At 42.7% G+C, this 21,466-nt stretch overlaps 1 protein-coding gene across 2 annotated transcripts in view; it reads left to right on the top strand.

Moving 5' to 3' along the window:
• The window catches only part of LOC308298196 (uncharacterized protein), a 39,172-nt gene that overhangs the window by 893 nt on the left and 16,813 nt on the right, over positions 1-21,466 (top strand). For both annotated transcript variants that reach the window (XM_080741751.1, XM_080741752.1), the window contains exons 2-7: positions 4,114-4,239; positions 11,420-11,676; positions 12,823-13,099; positions 13,784-14,209; positions 15,674-15,811; positions 17,626-17,737. In XM_080741751.1, the coding sequence (XP_080597877.1) occupies positions 4,152-4,239; positions 11,420-11,676; positions 12,823-13,099; positions 13,784-14,209; positions 15,674-15,811; positions 17,626-17,737 (1,298 nt within the window). In that variant the 5' untranslated portion in view covers positions 4,114-4,151. The remainder of the gene's footprint in view (positions 1-4,113; positions 4,240-11,419; positions 11,677-12,822; positions 13,100-13,783; positions 14,210-15,673; positions 15,812-17,625; positions 17,738-21,466) is intronic.

The following is a 21,466-nucleotide window of genomic DNA, read 5'->3' as shown; positions in this document are numbered from 1 at the left end:
TGAATTTAATTGAATGTGCGTTTTGTAATGATAATAAAAATTTAACTTTATAGTAACTCAAGTTTCCAAATAAATGTTAGTGCATTAAAATATTTAGATCGGAGATGTAGTGGAGTAGAAGTAAGAAGTATGGGGGAAATTGAAATAATCTAGTAAAGTGCAAATACCTAAAACTTGTACTTAAATACGTACTACAGTACTTGAGTAAATGTACTTAGTTACTTTACACCACTTAGCCTAAAAAACTAGCTTAACGACTAGCGAGGCTAAAACACTCAAGCTAACACAGCCACACAGACAAGCACTGCCATCTGTCTGATTTGTGGCGTTGATTTGGATGGATAAAGGCGTTGATTATTGATTATTGGCTTTTGTTTTCGCCTAGATGACGTGTTAATGTCACACATTGTGTTGTTGCACGTTATTGGTGAGCAGAGGAGGGGGCTTTAGCTTTTAGCCTCTCAGGAAGCATCTGCATCACTCCTCTCATCACCTCTCCATCATGGGTGGACTTGGGGTTGGGTGTGTGCCTCGGTGGGTGGGGGGTAAATGCGATCGGATCAATACTTCGATCAGACATTAATTAAGCAGAGAGCCATGCATCAACTGAGTTCCATTTTAGGTGTGTTAATTGCTGCACAATCCTCCTTATCCTCCTTAATCTTAGTTCATGGAATTCTCTGCAAATGTGCATGCATGCAGGCATACTCCCTCTCCCCCAGTAAATATACCAAGCCTCATACCTACCTAGCTAGCTAGCATGATGCTAAATCAATGAATTGAGTTTGAATTGTTGAAAAGTCAGTGTATTTTTCTGCAGAATATTCCCCCTCCTAATTTTAGTTCCTGGAATTCTCTGCAAGATGCATGCATACTACCTCTCCCCCAGTAAATATACAGTACCAAGCCATACCTACAGCTAGCATGATGCTAAAGCAATGAATTGAGTTTGAGTTGTTGAAAAGTCAGTGTATTTTTGCTGCAGAAGCCTCCTCCTCCTAAATCCTAGTTCCTGGAATTCTCTGCAAGATGCATGCATACTATACTCCCTCTCCCCCAGTAAATATAATAAGCCTCCTACCTAGCGAGCATGATGCTAAAGCAAAAATGAAATGACAGATAAGACAGTGCTCTGTGTGTGCACTCCCTCTCCCCAGGAAATATACTAAGCCATCCTACCTAGCTAGCTCTCTCTTGTTCTCTGCAACATGCATGCATGCATACTCCCTGCTCTCCCCCAGTTAATATACTAACCCTAAGCCTCCTACCTAACTAGCATGATGCTAAAGCAAAAGATAACAGAGTGAGTGCTGTGTGTGTGCACATGGCAACATGAAGGACAATATTGCGTTTCTATTTGTATGTTTTTGGTTTTGGGAGCTAATTGGTAGTTATGTTCTAGTCTGTGCATCAGGCCATGTTGACTGTTTTTGTCATGCACTGGCCTTTTAATGGCAGTGATGGAATAAGACAGGTAATCTGCATATTTCACTAGTGTAGAAAGGTATTGGCAGGGGTCCCACGGTCATGAAATTCCTGGAAGTACTGGAAAAGATTTGGAATTGATCAAGGGTCCTGGAAGGTCCTGGAAAAAATGGCTATGCATTGTCTTTGGTTATTGATTTAGTTAATACCTCTGAAACTAAACATTGGCCAAATTGTCAAATATTAGAGTCAGAAATTGTGAAAATAGCAGATCTACATGCTCACAACGGCGTTGTTGTGAGCATGTAGATCGGCTATTTTCACAATAGAACCGTGTTATACAAAAGTCCTCAACTCTCAGTGCTCGTCAGGGTGCCGGGGTCCCCAGTTCACCTATGATTATTTTGGGGGTCACAGCCTGAAAAGGTTGAGAACCACTGGCATACACTGCCTGTCTTTGGGCATTGCACATAGGAGTAAGACTCGTTATTGAGCTGAATTATTGTTATATAGTCCAGGAAATTGGGTTAAATATTCTGGAAAAGTTTTGGAAAGGTTTTGGAAATTAATTTGTAAAAATGTGTGGGAGCCCTGTATTGGTATCAGTAGGAATACTCTGTTACTTACGAGTACAAGTTTGGTTTCCAAAATGTACTTAAAAGTGCAGTAAAAAAAGTATTGGCATGAAAATGTACTTAAAGTACTTAAAAGTACTCGTTGTGCAGGAGGTCTCATTTCACATAGTTTTAAAATGTATTAATAAATCCTTTGAAAATAGTAGATCTACAAACACGTCCGTACGTTTGTAGACACTTGTCGATCTGCTATTTTCAAATTGCCTACATAAGTTTTCATATAATTGCAAGCTTGTGACGCGTTGTCCTGGTAGATCAGCTATTTTCAAATAGCCTATATGTAATTATGTATAAGCCTAAAGTAGTTCATGTATGTTTTATGATATCATAATTTATATCTGCAAAGTAACTCGTAACTGACGTTTTCAAAGCATTGTAGTGGAGTACAATGGGATGTAGAGTAGAAGTAAAAGAATCAAATCTGAAATACACCAGTAAAAGATATCTCGATTGCACTACAGTACAGTAGCTGCTGAGTAAATGTAACTAATTACTGAGACCGTTGGTGCAGGCAGTGTTTAATGTGTCTGATGATGCCTCAGGTAATGTAAGTCTACTTCTGGAGTCTTTCACTGTTTTCCGTTAATGTATTAACAAAGCTGACGTGGAAAGAAAAACGACTTCTGGTTTTTGCCCTGACTCCATGACCCAGGGCAGGGATTACTTTCTAATTATGTAGATTTACACAAAATGCTGAAGCTCATGCTATTTATTTACTGTAGGACCTCACACACTCTGGGTAAGAGAGTCTGCTAAATCAGGGGTTCCCAAACTTTTTCGTCTCAGGGCACCCCATAAACATGTTTTTAATCTGAGGCACCCCTACATTATAATTTTCACTCCCAGCACCTTATATTTATAGCATATCGTTGTCGGGTCGGGTGGAAACCTTGTATGTCCAAAACCGTTCGTTTTGTATTTATCATCTATAAAATGTACTAAACTAGTGAAAACAGAAGATCTACAAGCACACAACGCCTCGCATCGCGAGGCGTTGTGTGTTTGTAGATCGTCTGTTTTTATGTGCAACGGTCTTGTATGATGAAGCTGGGCTTTGCTTTACCAAAAGACGTACACATTTGAAACTTGGAGATACGAGGTTTCTGCCCGACAGTGATGATATTTTAGTGATTATGTTGCGAGGAAAACGTTGAGATAATAGCCATTTTGGTTAGAACTGACTGAAAATAAGTTTGTACTTCAAGTTTAAAATTATACTAAATAATATTTTTTCAAGTGTCCAAATGAATTCGAAATATTATCAAATGATCTCGCGGCACCCCTGGACTTCTGTCACGGCACCCCAGGGTGCCCCGTCACCCACTTTGAAAAGCCCTGTGCTAAATGACCAAATTGTTTTAGACATGTAAAAGTAAATTGAACTAATCGATTTAACCAATTTATACAAATATAGATATATTTGGTATTAATATTAATAATTGTCCCTATTGTGGGCATGTCATATCATTACCCATAGCCTATAGGTGAAGAGCTGTGACAAATGTCACAAATAGTTATAGAGCTTGTAGATATGATATACATTCTTTTTGTACAACGCCATTGTGCAAGTTCTGTTTTTGACTGCGGGGTGTAAGGGATTTCAAGATGTCTGATTTTCAGATAACCATGTTTAGGATATTACACAATAAAATCAAGTGTGTGTGTTTAACTGAGAAAGTGTACAAATGGACCCTCATAGGGGTTGTTGAGGTCCATTTTGTATACTCTGATAAGCCTGTCACAATTATTACATAATCGTCTAATCGCTATTATTTTTGTCATAATCGTTTTACTCGCCTCTCTGAGTAAAAGGGATTCCCTCTTTCCCGGGTGTTTCGCCTTGATTGCATCTAAACTTTGCAAAAACTAAGCTTTTGTATCTAAACTTCAATAAAGCTATTACCCTAACCTCACAAACCCCTGTGCCTAACCATAAACCTAACCTCACAGAAATAACCTCAAAATCCCTGAGTTCAACTGAACACTGTATTTTCCGGTGCAGTGCTCTGTATCTAACATAAAGTCTCTGGTTGGTTGGTTTGTGTTGCTGTAGGCGACGAGCTGGCGCAGGTCGTGGGGTGCCCGTGGACCATGAGAGACAGCGGTGGCAGCCTGGCCCAGACCCGCTGGCAGGGGGACCTGGGCCTCACCGCCGTGGGCCAGGAGGACACCGGAGGAGGTGGGTGACCCCCTCTCTGAGCACTCATCCACTACACAAGATTCAATACTTTATTGCCATGTCAACAGAGTTGATTGGAATTTGTTTTAGTGCAGCTCTTTAAAACATACATAGAACATACATATAGACAGACATACATAAACATACATAGAACATACATATAAACAGACAACACGGGTGGGAATGCATACAAAAGATACAAAAGTACAAAAATAGATTCAGTTCATAAATACGAAATCTATATAAATAAGAGAAATAAATAACAATTCATTAATCATGTGAAGCTTGTAAAGTGTGTATAAATGAAGGATCCGCGTTCAAGAGGCGGACAGCTTCAGGATAGGTACTGTTCTTGAAGCGGGTGGTCTTGCACTTAAGAGACTGGAGTCTCCTGCCTGAGGGCAGGGTTACAAACAAGGAACTAGCAGGATGAGGGGGATCAGCGATCACCTTCGGAACGAGTGGTGTAGATGGAGGAGACAGTTGGAAGGGCATGGCCCGTGATCTTAGATGCAATGCGCACAACCCTTTCCAAATGCCTCCTCTCTAAGGCGGTTGTATTGCCGTACCACACTGTGATTGAGAAGACGAGGACACTCTCCACAATGGCTCTGTAGAAGTGAACCATCGCCTCACCACTCACACCAAACTTCTTTAGCTGTCGCAAGAAGTGAAGCCTCTGGTGGGCTCTACACAGGATACTCCTAGTGTTAACCTCCCATTTCAGGGAGTGGCAAATAGTAGTGCCAAGGAATTTAATACTATTGACTTTTTCAACAGACTGGTCACTAATGACCAGGGGGGAGAGCACTGTCTTGTTTTTACGAAAATCAATGATCATTTCCTTAGCTAAGCTAAGTTTAATAGCAAGTTATTGGAGGTGCACCAGTCTACAAGGTCTGCCACCTCATCCCTATAGGCTGACTCGTCACCGTTTTTAATGTAGCCAACCACAGTTGTGTCGTCTGCATACTTAAAAAAGGAAACAGCTGGTTCTCAAACCTTTTCATGTCAAGGACCCACAAATTGACACTTATTTAGCCCATGGACCCTCCACTTGAAAAGAGAGACCAGGGACCCCCATATAAGAGAAGAGGTAGATCAGCTATTTTGGGCCTAAAACATGCCCAGTTTTAAGTGGTTAAATTATATGGGTCTACTCTTCTACCGAGTTTACTCTGAACAGTTTCGAGTATCAGCCGTAAGTGGTTTTTCATAGCGGTTTTAAAGGAAGTTAGGGATTTAGGTAGGAAGGTAGGGCGTTCCACATTTTAGTGGTATAGCAGGAGAACGAATTTGACCCGTTGTTTGAGCCGAATCTGCGTTGAATATGATCTGTGGAGCTGCCTCTGGTGTTGTAGTTGTGGACATCCTTGTAAACGCGGAGAATCCTCAAAACGTGTGATGTCGTCATGGCTCACGTGACGTCGGCGAGTACATTGGTGCAGAACCGTAGAACCATGTTGCATTGGTGTGCAAACCAACGGCTGTTATGGGAAGTAGAACGGAAGTGGTTCAAGCATTGTGTGACTGATCTTATCTGGCAGCGCGTCACACCGCCACCTAGCCACCTGGCATGCACACTACAGCGTTCTCAATCACCATTGTGTCCATCTGAACGCAACATTTAAAGCGAGAACATTTGGTCGTTTTCTATTCTTGCTCGTTGGCGTGTAAACGTCGCATTAGTTGAGCAGAGTCCCCCAGGGGGCTAGACTAGGGCCCCCTCCTTTCCCCCTCTACTACACCAGAGCTCTTCCCGGAAAACAGCAGTTACAACAATCAGCCGTACATCGTCTACTCCTGAATGAGGACGCAAGGGTTCATGTGGTTAATCCAGGACACACACACACACACACACACACACACACACACACACACACACACACACACACACACACACACACACACACACTGGCTCAATAAAGATACAATTTACATGGCAATGTTTCGGTCAAGGACTTTGTTCTCTTCAGGAGAATGAAGAAAATACAAATAACTATTTGTATTCTTTTGAAACAAAGATGCAACAGATTGGAAGGTCCTCCTCCATTGCAAAAAGTGAAACTTGTTTGTGTGGTTTAAAAAAAACGACACATAATTCAATATTAGTGCATACAGAAGACTACAGAAGGTACACAACATGTGTTTGGAGTTCAGTGAACTTCTTCAGGAAACAAATGAAGTAATGCCAGTTTATCTACTGACAAATCTTTCATAATATCCTCTCTGTCGGTTGGAAAGGTCATTATGTCCAAAACTGTTACCTTTGAGGATGCTAGTCTTGCTACCGCTGGACTGAAAGATGTCCCACATGTAAAATCAGCACTTTTTATACTTATTATCCTTTTTATAATTTGTATTACGGAGATCAAAGGGCGACTGCCCCATAGGTCGAACTCCCGTTGGGTTGAACAGCGTCGGCATGTTAGATAATCACCCGCGTCACGGTTACTGAGGTTAGGGTTAGGGTTAGGTTGAGTTTGGTGGTCCAAAGGGTGTTCGACCTAATGACATGTTACCGGTCAAAGGGGGCTGTGATCAAGCTAAAACCTGTCCCAGCTAAATGATGAGATTGTAAAATGAAACCAATTGGACCCGTAGTTCCATGTTACACTCTCAAGAGTGTATTTTACATTTTGGGTCTGAGTCAAATCGTGGTCCGTGGCTCAAATGCAGAATAAATAATGGACCATCTTTAAGGGTCCATTTGGTTAGCAACTCTCCATCATTTAGCTGGGGACCACTTGGAACCCCCTCAAGTGGTCCCCGGACCACTGGTGGAGAAGCACTGCTGTAGCCTAATTTATGTGGCATGCATGAATCCACTGTGGTGCCACATGCGGTCAGATACTGTAGATCAGTCCCCTCTCCGCCTGCAATGGGATGCGGTTGTTGATGGCGTGTGAAAATGTCCTCATGTCGTCCTGTGGGAAGAGATGTCCTCTCAATGTCCTGTGAGCTTCACTGTTATGTTCTGAAGGTCTGCATGTCCTTCTGGTCTGAAGGGCTGTAGAGCAGTGGTTCTCAAACCTTTTCATGTCAAGGACCCCCAAATTGACACTTATAAGCCATTTCTACTCTGAATTACAGACCCGTAAGGGTCCATTTGGTTCCTGACTATCTAACATTTAGTTGGGGACCCCCTGGAACTCCCTCAAGGACCCATGGGTGTCCTCACCCGGACCCCATGCTGTAGAGCAGGGGTTTTCAAAGTGGGTGATGGGGCACCCTGGGGTGCCCCATCTAGTGCTTGTAGATCTGCTGTATTCACTAGTTTAGTACATTTTATAGATGATAAATACAAAACGAACGGTTTTGGACATACAAGGTTTCCACCCAATAACGACGATATGCTATAAATATAAGGTGCTGGGAGTGAAAATTATAATGTAGGGGTGCCTCAGATTAAAGAAAATATTTATGGGGTGCCCTGAGACAACAAAGTTTGGGAACCCCTGCTGTAGAGAATGTAAGCAGTATATACGGTAGACTCCTCAGAATTGTGGCGGTTTAACAAAGACCCTTTTTATTTCCTTTTCGTGGAAGTAGAAGTAGTACAAGTGGAGAACTTAATAAAAATTGATAGGCAAGTCTCCGCTCCTGTGTTATGTTTGTTGCACAATTACAATTACTGTATGTGTGGCATGATACAGATTCTCTAGAGGTTTATTCAGATTCTCTAGAGGTTTGTTGCAAACTATTTTACTCTGCCTCGCCATGTTTTGTTCTTCTAACTCTGGGAAACGCTAGCAGAGCGGTCCCAGATGACCTGGGATGTTTGGAGGGGTCATGGAAGCAAGTCAGTTGTGTATTGGCTCTAAAATCCTGTCTCCAAATATTGGCCTAAGATGAGCAGCAGTCATTCTACGACTCACCGTAGAGACCTGAGAATTGATCAGTGTAAATGTGTTGTTCAGCTTTCTTAGTTGTAGTTGGAACTCTGTAAGCATCTGCATTCTGAATGAGCATTTGCTGTAGCCGTCAGAGAGATTGTTTTGAGTGGCATCTGTCTAACCTGTGGCATCTGTCTAACCTGTGGCATCTGTCTAACCTGTGGCATCTGTCTAACCTGTGGCATCTGTCTAACCTGTGGCATCTGTCTAACCTGCTGCAGATAAAAGACATTTAATGTTTTATTTCGACGTCTTGTTTGGACATGAATCGTGTAATTCTTGCTCTCTTTCCAAGACGTTAAATAGGCTTGTCGTTTTGTTGTTGCCTTGATGTGGCTGTTAAAAGGTTGCATCTGAATCCATAATTACACCAAGATGTTTGTTTGGCTCAACGTTTTCTTTTTTTCCCCTCCTTAACCACCAAAGACGATTATCTGGGTTTTGTCTTTTGTTGAGCTGAAGGAAATCTTGGCGCACGCATGCATTATCCGTGAATGCACGGACACGGAAATTCCGCGACACAACAGACAGCATTGAGACCATAGTCACTCAGCAAAAGAGAAACGCAATACACATCACCTTGATTATTTCTAATTCTTAACCCTCGTCTTGCAGAAATACCCCTTGCCATTCAGAGTAGTTAAAGGAGTAGTTCACCCCCAAAATGACATTTTTTTTCTATTGGAGACTTGAGTTTAATAATATTTTTTTGTATTTGTCACATTCCTAATACAAAAAAAAGGATTATAGTAAATTTACCGCCATTGATTCTGAATGGGGACCCAAATAAGGCCCTGGATGGGGACGGGTCAGCATCAATGGGGGTAAATTTAGGGTCAAGGCCCAAGGGTCAAGTAAATGTACCCCCATTGTTTCTCAATCAAATGCATTTGGGCCCACATCCAGAGCCTTGTATTTGGGTCCCCATCCAGAGCCTTGTATTTGGGCCCACATCCAGAGCCTTGTATTTGGTCCCCATCCAGAGCCTTGTATTTGGGTCCCCATCCAGAATCAATGGGTGTAGATTTACTATAATACATTTTTTTATCTTAGGAATGCGACATCCGAGTTGGATGCGTGTTCCTTGTCAAAAATTCGCCGATCGACAAGCTCACAACATGGTGTCACACTGCGACACGTTGTGACCTTGTTTTCGTGGTGTTTGTAGCACCCACACACTAATATAATCGGGCTTAAATCTGAAGTTATTATCGCCTAACTAAGCAGGCATATTTTTTCTATCTATCCAGACTCGTAACACACATCTGTGGAGGCTGTTCTAATCAAATAATGATCAACAGCTGGCTCTGTATCCTCCAGGGAAGATGGAACACACAGGACGACGTACTGTACAGTAACCAGACACTTAAACAGAATGATTTTAGAGATGATAATTGCTGCAGAATTATGGTTACTTTAACTGTAGAAGCAGAAGTTCAGTCGAGGTCGACATAAAAACAAAAACAAAATTGTGGTTTGTGGTTTTAAAAGCAGCCGAGAGCTTAAATGTTGTTTGGGTGGTGGTGACGGAGTATAAATGAAGACTAGGATGGCTAGAAAGGGATTAAAAAGGTTTGGTCGGTGCGGTTGCAAAAGAAAATCCCTCATAATATGGGGTTGTGGCATAAACAAGGTTTGAGAACCCCTGGATTAGAGCTTTTGAAGTGGTGTAACTAGCCTTCTAAAACGGCTAGTTCCATTCCTTGATTCTGATTGGCTGGTTTCCCTTAATTGCTGTGGTATATGAGACTTTCTGAAATGGCTAGTTCCATTCCTTGATTCTGATTGGCTGGTTTCCCTTTAATTGCAGTGGTATGTGAGACTATAACCCACACCTTTAATCAGTTTATATCAAACCCAGGTGTGTTATTTCTTTCCACAGTGTTGTGAAGCTAGACTAGAGAACTTGATTGCAAGTAACAAGTGTGTTGTTTCTGCAGCCAGGCCGGGAACTACTTTCTTGTAGCTGGGTACTACTTTCTTGCAGAGCAGATCTTATAGAGAATTATTAGTGACATAGAACAGTTTTAATTGGTACATGTCAATTGGTACAACATGATTTTTCATGTTGCCATATTGTAACCGGTTTAGAAAAGCAATAAGCCACGCGAGGCTTGTGGTTAACTGTATTTTACACCAACCGAGAGGGGTGGAGACACTCTGCTGCACCTCGTGTCTCCCTACGCCTCTCAGCCGGTGTAAAATACCAGGTAACCACAAGCCTTGCATGGCTTATTGCTTCAATATATAATTTCCCATAAAACCACAATGGTCTCGGATGTTTCATGGAAGTGAAGGTTAAAGCCTGAAGTCTGTGATTTCCTCACCTGGTTTGGCAGTATGTGGAACAGCAGGAGCAATGTTACTGAAACATCATCATTTTACATACTGCGTATGTAAAATGATTAAAGTAATTCTGATTCTGTGTTTCCTAAACACAGTGCTATTGTGTGGGGGATTTACCTTGTTTTGAGGTCTTTATACTGATGGGAATCAATGTTTGGGGCATTGCCTCTCACTGGAAGGGATAAGGGGGAACAGATCTTTCAGTCTGGAGTTATAGTCGGACCTTTGAGTAGGTTACACTCAGTCACCAGTAGGTTCACTCAGTCACACTCAGTCACCAGTTACAATGCGTAACTGAAATCGAGGGAATGTTTTGATGAGAAAGAAATTTCATTCAACAAAGAGTTTAATTAAATTCCTAACCCTTAAAGGACAACTTAGTTTTTTTTACAACAAGGGTTCATATTTTAGATTGTAATTAGAGAAAAGAGAAAGTGAGTGTTAAAATGTTTTCATTTGCTTCGTTCTATTGTTTTATCGCGTTTACCGTGCAAAAATGTGGGGCATGCGTACGCATGGGGGCATGCGTACAAGTGGCTAAATATGTCTTTTTTAGACACAATAAGCCAGCAGTTTCTTTATTGCTATTTACAGTAACACTTCTGGCCTCCATAAGTCACATCCAACCATGAAAGGTTGCGCTGTGTAAAATAACATATTTAGCCACTTGAACCCTAACCGCATGCCCCCAACCACTGAAATAAGAATCTCTAAAACCATAGAAAGTTAGGTTATAATTATAATAAGTTATAATTTTAACACTTGTCTTTTATATTCTTTAATTACAATCTAAAATATGAACCCTTGTTGTAAAAAACTAAAGTTGTCCTTTAAGTTAAGTATCATTTAGGATTGTGGGGGCCTTTCACACTTTTCCCACAAATCGCAGATTAGAACCTGGCCGTTTTAATTTAACTTTAATCTGTGTGTGTTTGCAGGAGGGCTGCCCGGGGACCACCTGATAGACCCCGAGTCGGGGGTCCACAGCGTGCCCAGCCCCATGAGCATGAAGCTGGCCCAGAAGGACAAGGTGTGGATGGGAGAGTACATCGAGGAGGAGGAGGAAGACGAGGAGGAGGAGGAGGAGGGCATCATCGGAGGCATGGAGGAGATCCATGATGAAGAGGAGGAAGAGGAGGCCATGATGGACGCCATGGAGGCTGAGGAGGAGGGAGAGGACGATGAAGAGGACGAGGTAGGGATGGGAACAGTGCATCTGAAATTGATTGAATGCTTAAAACCCATTTAGAACGGCTACACATTATTGTGTATCATTATTTTATGCTTTAACTATTGAAAAACAGCAGATATACAAGCTCACAGCGCGGCACCGGCACTCGGCACTCGTGAAAATTAGAATTTTTACCCGATTCTATCCACAACTTTCCAACATCCCATCGTGCATTGCGCAGAAGCTCACAGCGGCTGCATCTGCGACGCGACGTGAGCTTGTATGTCTGCTGTTAACCGGAAGTGTGGTGCAAAATATTCTCCAGTAAATTCCCGCGGAAAAAGGTGGATAAGTGTCTTTTGAATCCTTCTATGGTTTTTTGAAAAACCTATGTTTCTATGTCAGCAATCTGGCTCTAGCCATCGTCAAAGAAATGGTCCTTTTCACTTAACCGGAGCTCAGTTAGTCTGTTCTTGAGAGACTACTGTCAGTGGTTCTCAAACCTTTTCATGTGAAGGACCCCCAAACTGACATTTATTTGGCCAAGGACCTCCATCTCATAATATTTAGTTCCAGGGACCCCCCAGAAGAAAACATTTAGTTACAAACGTTGGCTTTGAAAATACATATATTCAAAGATTTGCACACATTTTCACGACTTTTTCAAAAAATAGCAGATCTACAAGCTCACAGTGCGCGCTGTGAGCTTGTATATCGGCTATTTTTCACTGGTTAAAGCATTCAATAATTCTAGGCCTGAATGGGTTAACCCATTTAGGCCTAGAATTATTGACTGCTTTAACTGTTGAAAAATAGCAGAAATACAAGCTCACTGCGCGGCACCGAGTGCGAAAAAGAGCGTCTCTCTGCCTTTTCGGCGTTATTTGCGCATTATCGCCTTATTCAAAGATCCATCCGTTTTTATGTTACAGCATAAAATAGGAGTCAATGGAGCATAGACGGTCCACGTTGCTTCTGGGGGGCGTTAAGTCATGACGTATGCGCCAGCGTCTTTCACAAGCACCCGCAGCAAGCATCTGTTTACCTGGTTACCATTGGTAACCCTTAACTCGTGACCTTTTCCTTATTTTTGAAAATCAAACAGAGTTCTAAGTGAGTGGTGGATGTTCATTTCGTTAACAAATGAATGGATTATTCGCTATCCCCTAGGAGGGTGAGGAAGGGGAGATGGAGGGCTGGGTGGACGGAGAGGAGGAGGAGGAGGAGCCTGAGGAAGGAGAGGAGGAGGAGGACGTGGAGTTGGAGTGGGAGGTGCCAGAGTTCCCCGGGGCAGCGGCGGGGCCTCAGACCAGCCAGGCCTCCTCCGTCCCCCTGCAGCCTCAGCACCACCACCATCACCACCACCCTCTACACCACCATCACCACCACCAGCAGCACCACCCAAGCAGCCTCCAGCAGAACCACAGCCTCGGCAGTGCTAGAAAAAGTACTCTAATGTTGTTTTACTTGAGCATTGGCAAAGAAATATACTTATAAAGCAGTGTTTCCCGACCTTTTTTCTGCCAGAGCACATTTTTCATAGCCAAAAGATCCCAGGGAACACCTAGATATATATGGTGTGTGTGGCTATTTTAAAAATGTTTGCCTCTTTCTTTTATTATTTTACAATTTGGCCAATGTTTTTACCAGTTTTTATATAGTTTGTTGATTACTTTTGATGCAGTAATGGACTTTTTTCCTTTTCTTTCTTGGGGTATTAAAAATGGTTTAAAAGTCCTTAAATCGTGACTTCACTGTCAAATTTAAAAGGGCTCACGAAGCTCCGCGGCACACTGGTTGAGAAACACTGCCTTTGAAGTACCAAAAGTAAAAGCACTCATTGTGCAGAAAGTTCCATTTCTTGAGTTCAAAATGTATGAGAAAAATATTTTGTATAGCCGTTTTTTATTACCGGTAATTGTTAATTGCAATTATTTGTGTGACCAGTCAATCGTCATGTTTAAAATGTCATAATCGTGAGTGACTAGGGGCTGGAATATCTAGGCTCCTGGCGATTCGATTCAGAGGGCTACGATTTGATCATAAAGCTCAATTATTTGACATTCTTGAATCGACTCATAATCGTCCTTGTCGCATCACGATTAATCTAAGAAACACATTTATTCCACAGCCCTGAGCGACAGCCACATCAACATCGACGACGAGGAAGACGTCAACGGCATCGCCCCGCGGTCCGAGCCACCAGCGACGGCGGCGGCGGGCTCGTCGTCGTCGATGACGCCCTCCTCCTCGGTGTCCCAGCTCTTCTCCGTGGGCGCCGTCGGGCCCAGGAGGTTCAACGGCTTCCGCATCCTGCGCCAGCGCCGCTTCCGCGCCCAGCTGGGGCTGCGCTTCCGCCTGTCGCAGAACTGGAAGAGCTGGCGCCAGCGCGCCCAGTGGGCGGGCACCCGGGGTGCCCACCGCCGGAGGGGGGAGTCCCCCTGGACCCCCCGCAGGGACAGGGTGCGGCAGCAGCATAGGAGGAAGAGGGGCAGTAAGCGGCGCTACAGACTGTCACTGGTGGACGATGACGAGAGTCTCAGCGGCTCCGACAGAGGTATTGGAAGATGAGGCTGCACTCACCAATTCATCCATTTAGGACGGGAAACACTTTGACCATTATTTTATGCTCTAACCCATTTAGAACGGGTACACTTTATTGTGTATCATTATTTTATGCTTTAACTATTGAAAAATAGCAGATATACAAGCTCACAGTGCAAGCTTGTAGATCTGCTATTTTAGAAAAATTTTGACCCGATTCTATAACTGTCTTTTGAATCCTTCTAAGATTATTTGAAAAACCCTATGTTTCTATGTCAGCAATCTGGCTTGCCATCGTCAAAGAAAAGGTCATTTTCACTTAACTGGAGCTCAGTCTGTTCTTGAGAGACTACTATGTCAGTGGTTCTCAAACCTTTTCATGTCAAGGACCCCCAAAATTATATTTATTTGGCCACGGACCCCCATCTCAAAATATCTAGTTCCAGGGACCACCCAGAAGCAAAATTTTAGTTACAAACTTTCGCTTTGAAAATGCATATATTCAAAGATTTCCACACATTTTCAGGACTTTTTCTAAAATAGCAGATCTACAAGCTCGCAGCGCGGCACTCTGTGCCTTGCTGTGAGCTTGTAGATCTGCTATTTTTCACTGGTTAAAACATTCAATAATCCTAGGCCTAAATGGGTTGACTATAATAAAATAGCAGATATACAAGCTATATGCAAATCTTTGAATATATCTTTTGAAAAGCGAACATTTGCAACTCAAATATATTCTTCTGGGTGGTCCCTGGAACAAGATATTTTGAGATGGGGGTCCACCACCGTGGGTTCTCAAACCTTTTGATCTCACAATCCCACTTTATCAGCGATGTTTTTTTGGCGAGCAACTGCATTATTGAGAGCATTGCTGCTAGTTGTAAAAAGGTTGCATTGTTCTTCATACAGTAAATGGCCAATAATATTTAATGCACTTGACCGATGGGCAACCTGAAAGTAGGGTTGGGAGATTCATCGATGTTGAATTGAAATCAGATATTTTTTTTTTGTTTGGAAGATTAAACAAAAATTGTCAAATCGATTTTCACTTAGGGTAATTCTGGTATGGATCTCGCTCATTAGAGCACTGAACGTGGCAAAAAAAAGTCCACAGCCCCGTCCTCCTAAAGCACGACAAGGTTCTGTAATATAATAAGCCAGAGTCTGACAACAAATTGATGTAATTTCTCTATGACGTGTTGTTTCTTTGAGCGAACATGGACTGACGTGTGCTCATGTAACGTAGGTGATCCGAACCTCCCCACCCGGCTTCGAACCCGGGTCTCCCGCGTGAAAAAAATAAAATCATCTCATATGTATTCTTCGAAATCGAAAATTGATATTTTTAGGCCAATTCGAAAAGCCCTACCTGAAAGCAAACTCCACTGTTGCCCCCGAATGTTGTATTTACTTGCCACGGGCAGTCGGGCAGCCGTTGGTGTCAACCCCTGATGTGTGTGTCGTCTCCTCCCTGCAGATGAGCGTGTGAACGGCCTGGAGCAGAGCCGGGGTCCTCGAGGAGGACGCAGGGAGCAGGACAGCTCCTCCTACCCCGCCGTCAGGGAGAAGCCTGCCGAGACCACCCTGACCGAGGAGCACATGAGCTGTGTGACCGGTGGGTAGAGAGACACACATAGGGCTGTCACAATTATTACATAATCGTCTAATCGCGATTATTTTACATGATCGCGATTATTTTTCATAATCGTCATAATCGTTTTCCATGTTAAAAAAATAGGGAAAAAGTCAAAAATAGTGGAAATAGCAGATCTACAAGCTCACAACGCGTCGCGATGCGACGCGTTGTGAGCTTGTAGATCGGCTATTTCCACTATCAATGTTATTTTTTTAAGTGGTAAGTTGTCAAATATGTCAGTAATTTCTTTGTGTATTTAGGTTATGTGTCATATCTGTCATTTGCAACTTCAAAGCCTAAAAGCCAAACAGAAATGTAATTGTCAACGACAAAAACACAATTTAATCGTTAATCGCAATTATTTGAGTGACAATGAATCGTCATGTAAAATGTCATATCGTGACAGCCCTAGACACACACACACACACACACTTTGTCTCTCTGTCTTGAGTTGATGTGAATATGTGACACTAATTCTCCTGTAATGGCCCGAGTTTATCCTAGTATTATAAAAATGGTAAATGGTGCATTTATATGGCACCTTAATCCAAGGCACTTTACAGAGATTGTGCTTTACTTTCACCCATTCACACACACATTCAAACATCGATGGCTGAGGAAACCAAGCAAGGCACCAACCGTTACATTATAGTACAAATTCAAGATGGTGTTTGTCCTAGTTGCAACAATGTGTGAAACTCGATTCATAATTGCAGTACACAAAACATACTGAAAATATAATATTGTAAAACTACAATCCGCTATACTTTCAATAGTCGTTTGTAGCAGATAGCTTCAAATAACTGCTTTGTTCACTAGAGATGCCATGCCACCTTCTTTGTAATTACTTTGCCCCATTGAAAGACTGAGACAGAAATGGACATGAATATTACAGCTTCGCATTAGCCTGATCTCAGACTCGGCTCACACAGTAGTCTGAAACTGTGCCCTATTATGAGCGATTTACGGGGGAGGGACTTTTTTTGCGAGCGTGCACACGCGTGTCCACGACGCACGGTGGACGTGACGCACGGTCGCGGAGTGCGTGTGTGTGATTGTGTGTGTGTGTCTGTCTGTGCCAGTGACTGCTTCCACACAGAACTGTGACCAGAAACATGTAATCAACATTAACAGCTTGGTGAAATCAGCGCGAGTGTGTGTGCTCCTTCCTCAGCCTGCCTTTGTGTGTGAACTTCGTTTGAATCGTTTCAACTGCTGCGCGGACTGGATATTCGTTAGACCCACCCCCACCCCCCGCGCTCATTGGATCAGCCGCAGTTTTTGGTTACTCAATGCCGATTCATGTACTCAGCTCCAGACCAGAGAAAGAGTCCACTCTGAGAGTGGGCGCCTGGGCGGGGTCTATGGTCTGGAAGCAGGCTAGCTTCGCATTGCATGTGTGATGTCTTAAAAGTGAATGAACTCAGTCATTGACCATCCGTTTGTCTGTTCCTACCATTTTTTTTGTTATCATGTTCAGATACTGGATTCTGATTGGCTTAAAACAGTGGTAAATCAGTCGACAACCTTGAGTTGGCTCATGGACCCCGCCCACTGTTGTGTTGCAGTGATTGTAACTAAATAACCTTGCAAGTTACAACTGTGTTCTCTATATGGTAGAAGTGGTAGAAAAGCAATTTACCATTCGAGGGTCGTGGGTTGGTGGCACAACCGGCTTCGCCTCGTGCCACAACCCTGATAGAGTGGTAAATCAGCCAACAACCCACTCCCTCTCATGGTGAATGGCTTACTTGTCTGCTAATTCCTGTTCCCTGTCGTCCTGGTGTGTGCAGGTATCCTGGAGGAGTCCTTACAGCAGTATGGAAGTCTGATCCCCGTCCACGTCGACGATGTGGTGTTGAAACTGCAAGACATGTTCAACGAGAACTTCTCACAGCCACACAGGTTAGGTCATGTTCAACCAGAACTTCTCATATTTAATTATATCTCTTCATGGGACCGCAATGAGGAAATTACACTTTGATACAATGTAAAGTAGTCAGTATACAGCTTGGATAACAGTGTAATTGTATTAATTGTCCCCTCAAAATAACTACCGGCACATACATCCATTAATGTCTAAACTGCTGGCAACAAAAGTGAGTACACCCCTGAAAATGTTCAAATTGGGCCCAAGTGTCAATATTTTGTGTGGCTACCATTACTTCCCAGCACTGCTATAATCCTCTTGGGCCAGGAGTTCACCAGAGCTTCACAGGTTGCCACTGGAACCCTCTTCCACTCCTCCATGACCACATCACGGAGCTGGTGGGTGTTAGAGACCTTGCGCTCCTCCACCTTCCATTTGAGGATGCCCCACAGATGCTCAATAGGGTTTAGGTCTGGAAACATGCTTGGTGTGTTAACGTTATCATTCTGCCAACACTGGAGAAACAACAGTTCATTGAGGGAACCATGAATGGCAACATGTACTGTGACATGCTGAAGCCTTCGGAAACGGGGGACGCAGGGCAGTATTCCATCATGATAACGGCCCCAAACACACCTCGAGGACGACCACTGCCTTAACCCATTTAGGCCTAGAATTATTGAATGCTTTAACCAGTGAAAAATAGCAGATATACAAGCTCACAGCCGCGCTGCGAGCTTGTAGATCTGCTATTTTTGAAAAATCGTGAAAATTTGAATTTTGACCCGATTCTATAAGTGTCTTTTGAATCCTTCTAAGGTTTTTAAAAAAAAAAACCTATGTTTCTATGTCAGCAATCTGGCCAGCCATCGTCAAAGAAAAGGTCCTTTTCACTTAACTCATTGAGTGCCAATCCCGAACTAGTTCGGCTTTATTATCGTATCGCAGAGTGCCGATCCCGAACAAGTTCGGCTTTTGAAAAAAAAAAAATTGATTTTTTTTTTTTTTTTTTTTTTGGACCCCATCAAATCTGGTGAACATGATTTCAATCGCGATTTTGCATGTTCCACCCCCATACAACCCCATCTAACATACAGGGCAGCCATGTTTGTTTACATAACATGTAAAACATAATGGCGATTATCTCAAGAATGCCTGAACGGATTTCCAATCGGATTTTTTTGTTTGAAAGCTGTGAACAAACTGCACATATCCATTCCAATGCAATCCAGGATTGCATTGGATTTTTTAGAGCTCATTCTTCTCTGTTTTTTTCCCATGCATGAGGTGTGCAAGGTTTAATCATGGCTAAGTTGACGAAAATAAGGCTTCTAAAATGCTTGGTAGCCAATAGCTAACTTCAAGCTAACTTCATCCTCTTCCTGTACATGCACAAAGGAAAGTGTTCAGGCAAGTCATGGCTGCAGGGCTTCTGCATATACCAGCATATCTCTATGGGATTTTCTATGGCCACTGGGCGCCCTCTAGTGGTGAAAGGGGTGGCACTAAATGAGTTAAATGGAGCTTGAGAATGTTCTTGAGAGACTACTATGTCAGTGGTTCTCAAACCTTTTCATGTGAAGGACCCCGTATTTGGCCACGGACCCCCATCTCAAAATATCCAGTTCCAGGGACCCCCCAGAAGCAAAATTTGAGTTACAAACGTTCGCTTTGAAAATGCATATATTCAAAGCTTTGCACACATTTTTTACACTTTTTCAAAAATAGCAGATATACAAGCTCGCGGCACTAGGTGCCACGCTGTGAGCTTGTATATCTGCTATTTTTCACTGGTTAAAGAATTCAATAATTCTAGGCCTAAATTTAATGAAGGAGCTGAGGTTTAAGGCAGTGCTGGAAAGGGATGGTGGCCACACAAAATATTGACCCCTGGGCACAATTTGGACATTTTCACTGTGTACTCACTTTTGTTGCCAGCAGTTTAGGCATGGCTGTATGTGAGTTATTTTGAGGGGATAAATAAAATGACACTGTTATCCAAGCTGTACACTGACTACTTTACATTGTATCAAAGTGTCATTTCTTCAGTGTTGTCCCATGAAGAAATATTAGCAGATACAGTATGAGAGGGGTGTACTCACTTTTGTGAGATGCTGTATATTTAGTGAAGACAGAATGCACTTTCCAGCCGGGCAACCTGTAAGCCAACTCCACCTCGCCCAAACGTTTTATTTACTTGCCACGGGCAGTTGGGCAACCGTTGGCGTTTACCCCTGGATAAGAGCGTCTACTAGATGCCTAATTTAGGGGTTCTGTGCACACAGGCCTCCAGGTAGAACTGTTCTAGTCTTTCCTGTTTGTTCTCCAATCGCCCCCCCCTCTCTCCCAGAAGTTGGCCCTAAACATACATTTGGTTGTGTCATGATGATGTGGCCAGCAGGGTTTCTGCTTTTTCTACATGAACTGTGTGTGAAACTTCTTCTTTACGCCTCAGGGCGGAGTTCACACCTTTCACTTTTCGTTTGTGGTTTCATCATGTTGTTAAAACCTGGCTTCTCAGTGTTTGAGCGTGTCATTATTAATAGACTAAAATATGTTGTCGTGAACACGCTTGGATACTACAAGTTTTCTCAAAAGTCCAGGGGTGCCACAGAATACTTTTGGACACTAAATTATTTGGAATTCATCAATATCACTTCAATTTAACCGCCTTGACCCTCTATGCTATTAGTAAAACAGACCTGAGTTGGACTGTACTTGAATAGTTCTTTTTTTCCATCTACCCCAACTCTTCATCCAAAATGGCTGATCTACAAGCTCACGGCGTGTCACGTTGTGAGATCAGATCGGCTATTTTTGGGAACGTTTCCCCCCAGTCTAAGGATGTGGGGGTTCAAGTCGTTCAACGTCAAGTATAAAGTTATTTTCTGTCTGTTCTTATGTAAATGGGTATTCTTCAAGTTTTCCCCTGGGACATAGGCCTACTGTATCTTAGAGGGAAGGTTTTGCATATTTACGTAGTGTAATATGACATAATGATAAGATTCTAAAAATGAACAGTGTGATTACAGGGGTGCCCTGAGCCCTGAAAAAGGATATCAACAGTAGCAAGTTGCATGAGCAAATTGTCAATATAAAAGAATTCCATTTGAGCATTTCTTGATTGCACATTACTCCATGTTTTGCCACAAAAGCACTTCTACCAGGTGATTAAGGAATACAGGTGCTATTGATACGCAAACACTTTGGCACAAACAGGCTGGACAAGACATGAAGCCAGTGTGCATGGGGTCATAGTGTCTCCATGTAAGACAAGACATGAAGCCAGTGTGCATGGGGTCATAGTGTCTCCATGTAGGACAAGACATGAAGCCAGTGTGCATTATTAGGGCATTCACCGAATATTCGAATATCAAAACACTATTCGATTACTGTAATCACTATTCGAAAATTCGGCGAAATTAATTTTAATATTTTCGTTTTTTATTTTTTTATTTTTTTTTTAGCCGTGACAATATTTCTACAGCAGACATGCAGCTGTGAGCTCTGGTGTTAGTATTTCTCCTAATCCATTCATGTTTGATTGTTGTCAAATCCAACCACACTGTAGTGGCTAGCCTATGTGATTGATGTGCCGACTGCCGACATACACGGCTGGCCCGTCACTATAGATGACACAGTCACTCAGTGTAGGAGGGGAGGGGCGCTCTAGAACAAGCAAGCTCAATGCTCGTTGCTGACAAAAGTGTGTAATACTTTAGGCTACTTTACTTTATTGCTGCGGAGTTTTGTTCCTCTTGCCG

Source organism: Nannobrachium achirus (assembly GCF_963921795.1).
Source record: "Nannobrachium achirus genome assembly, chromosome: 14".
Lineage (NCBI taxonomy): Eukaryota > Metazoa > Chordata > Actinopteri > Myctophiformes > Myctophidae > Nannobrachium > Nannobrachium achirus.
Note: the sequence above shows the minus strand (reverse complement) of the source record. Positions and strands in the feature narration are given on the sequence as shown.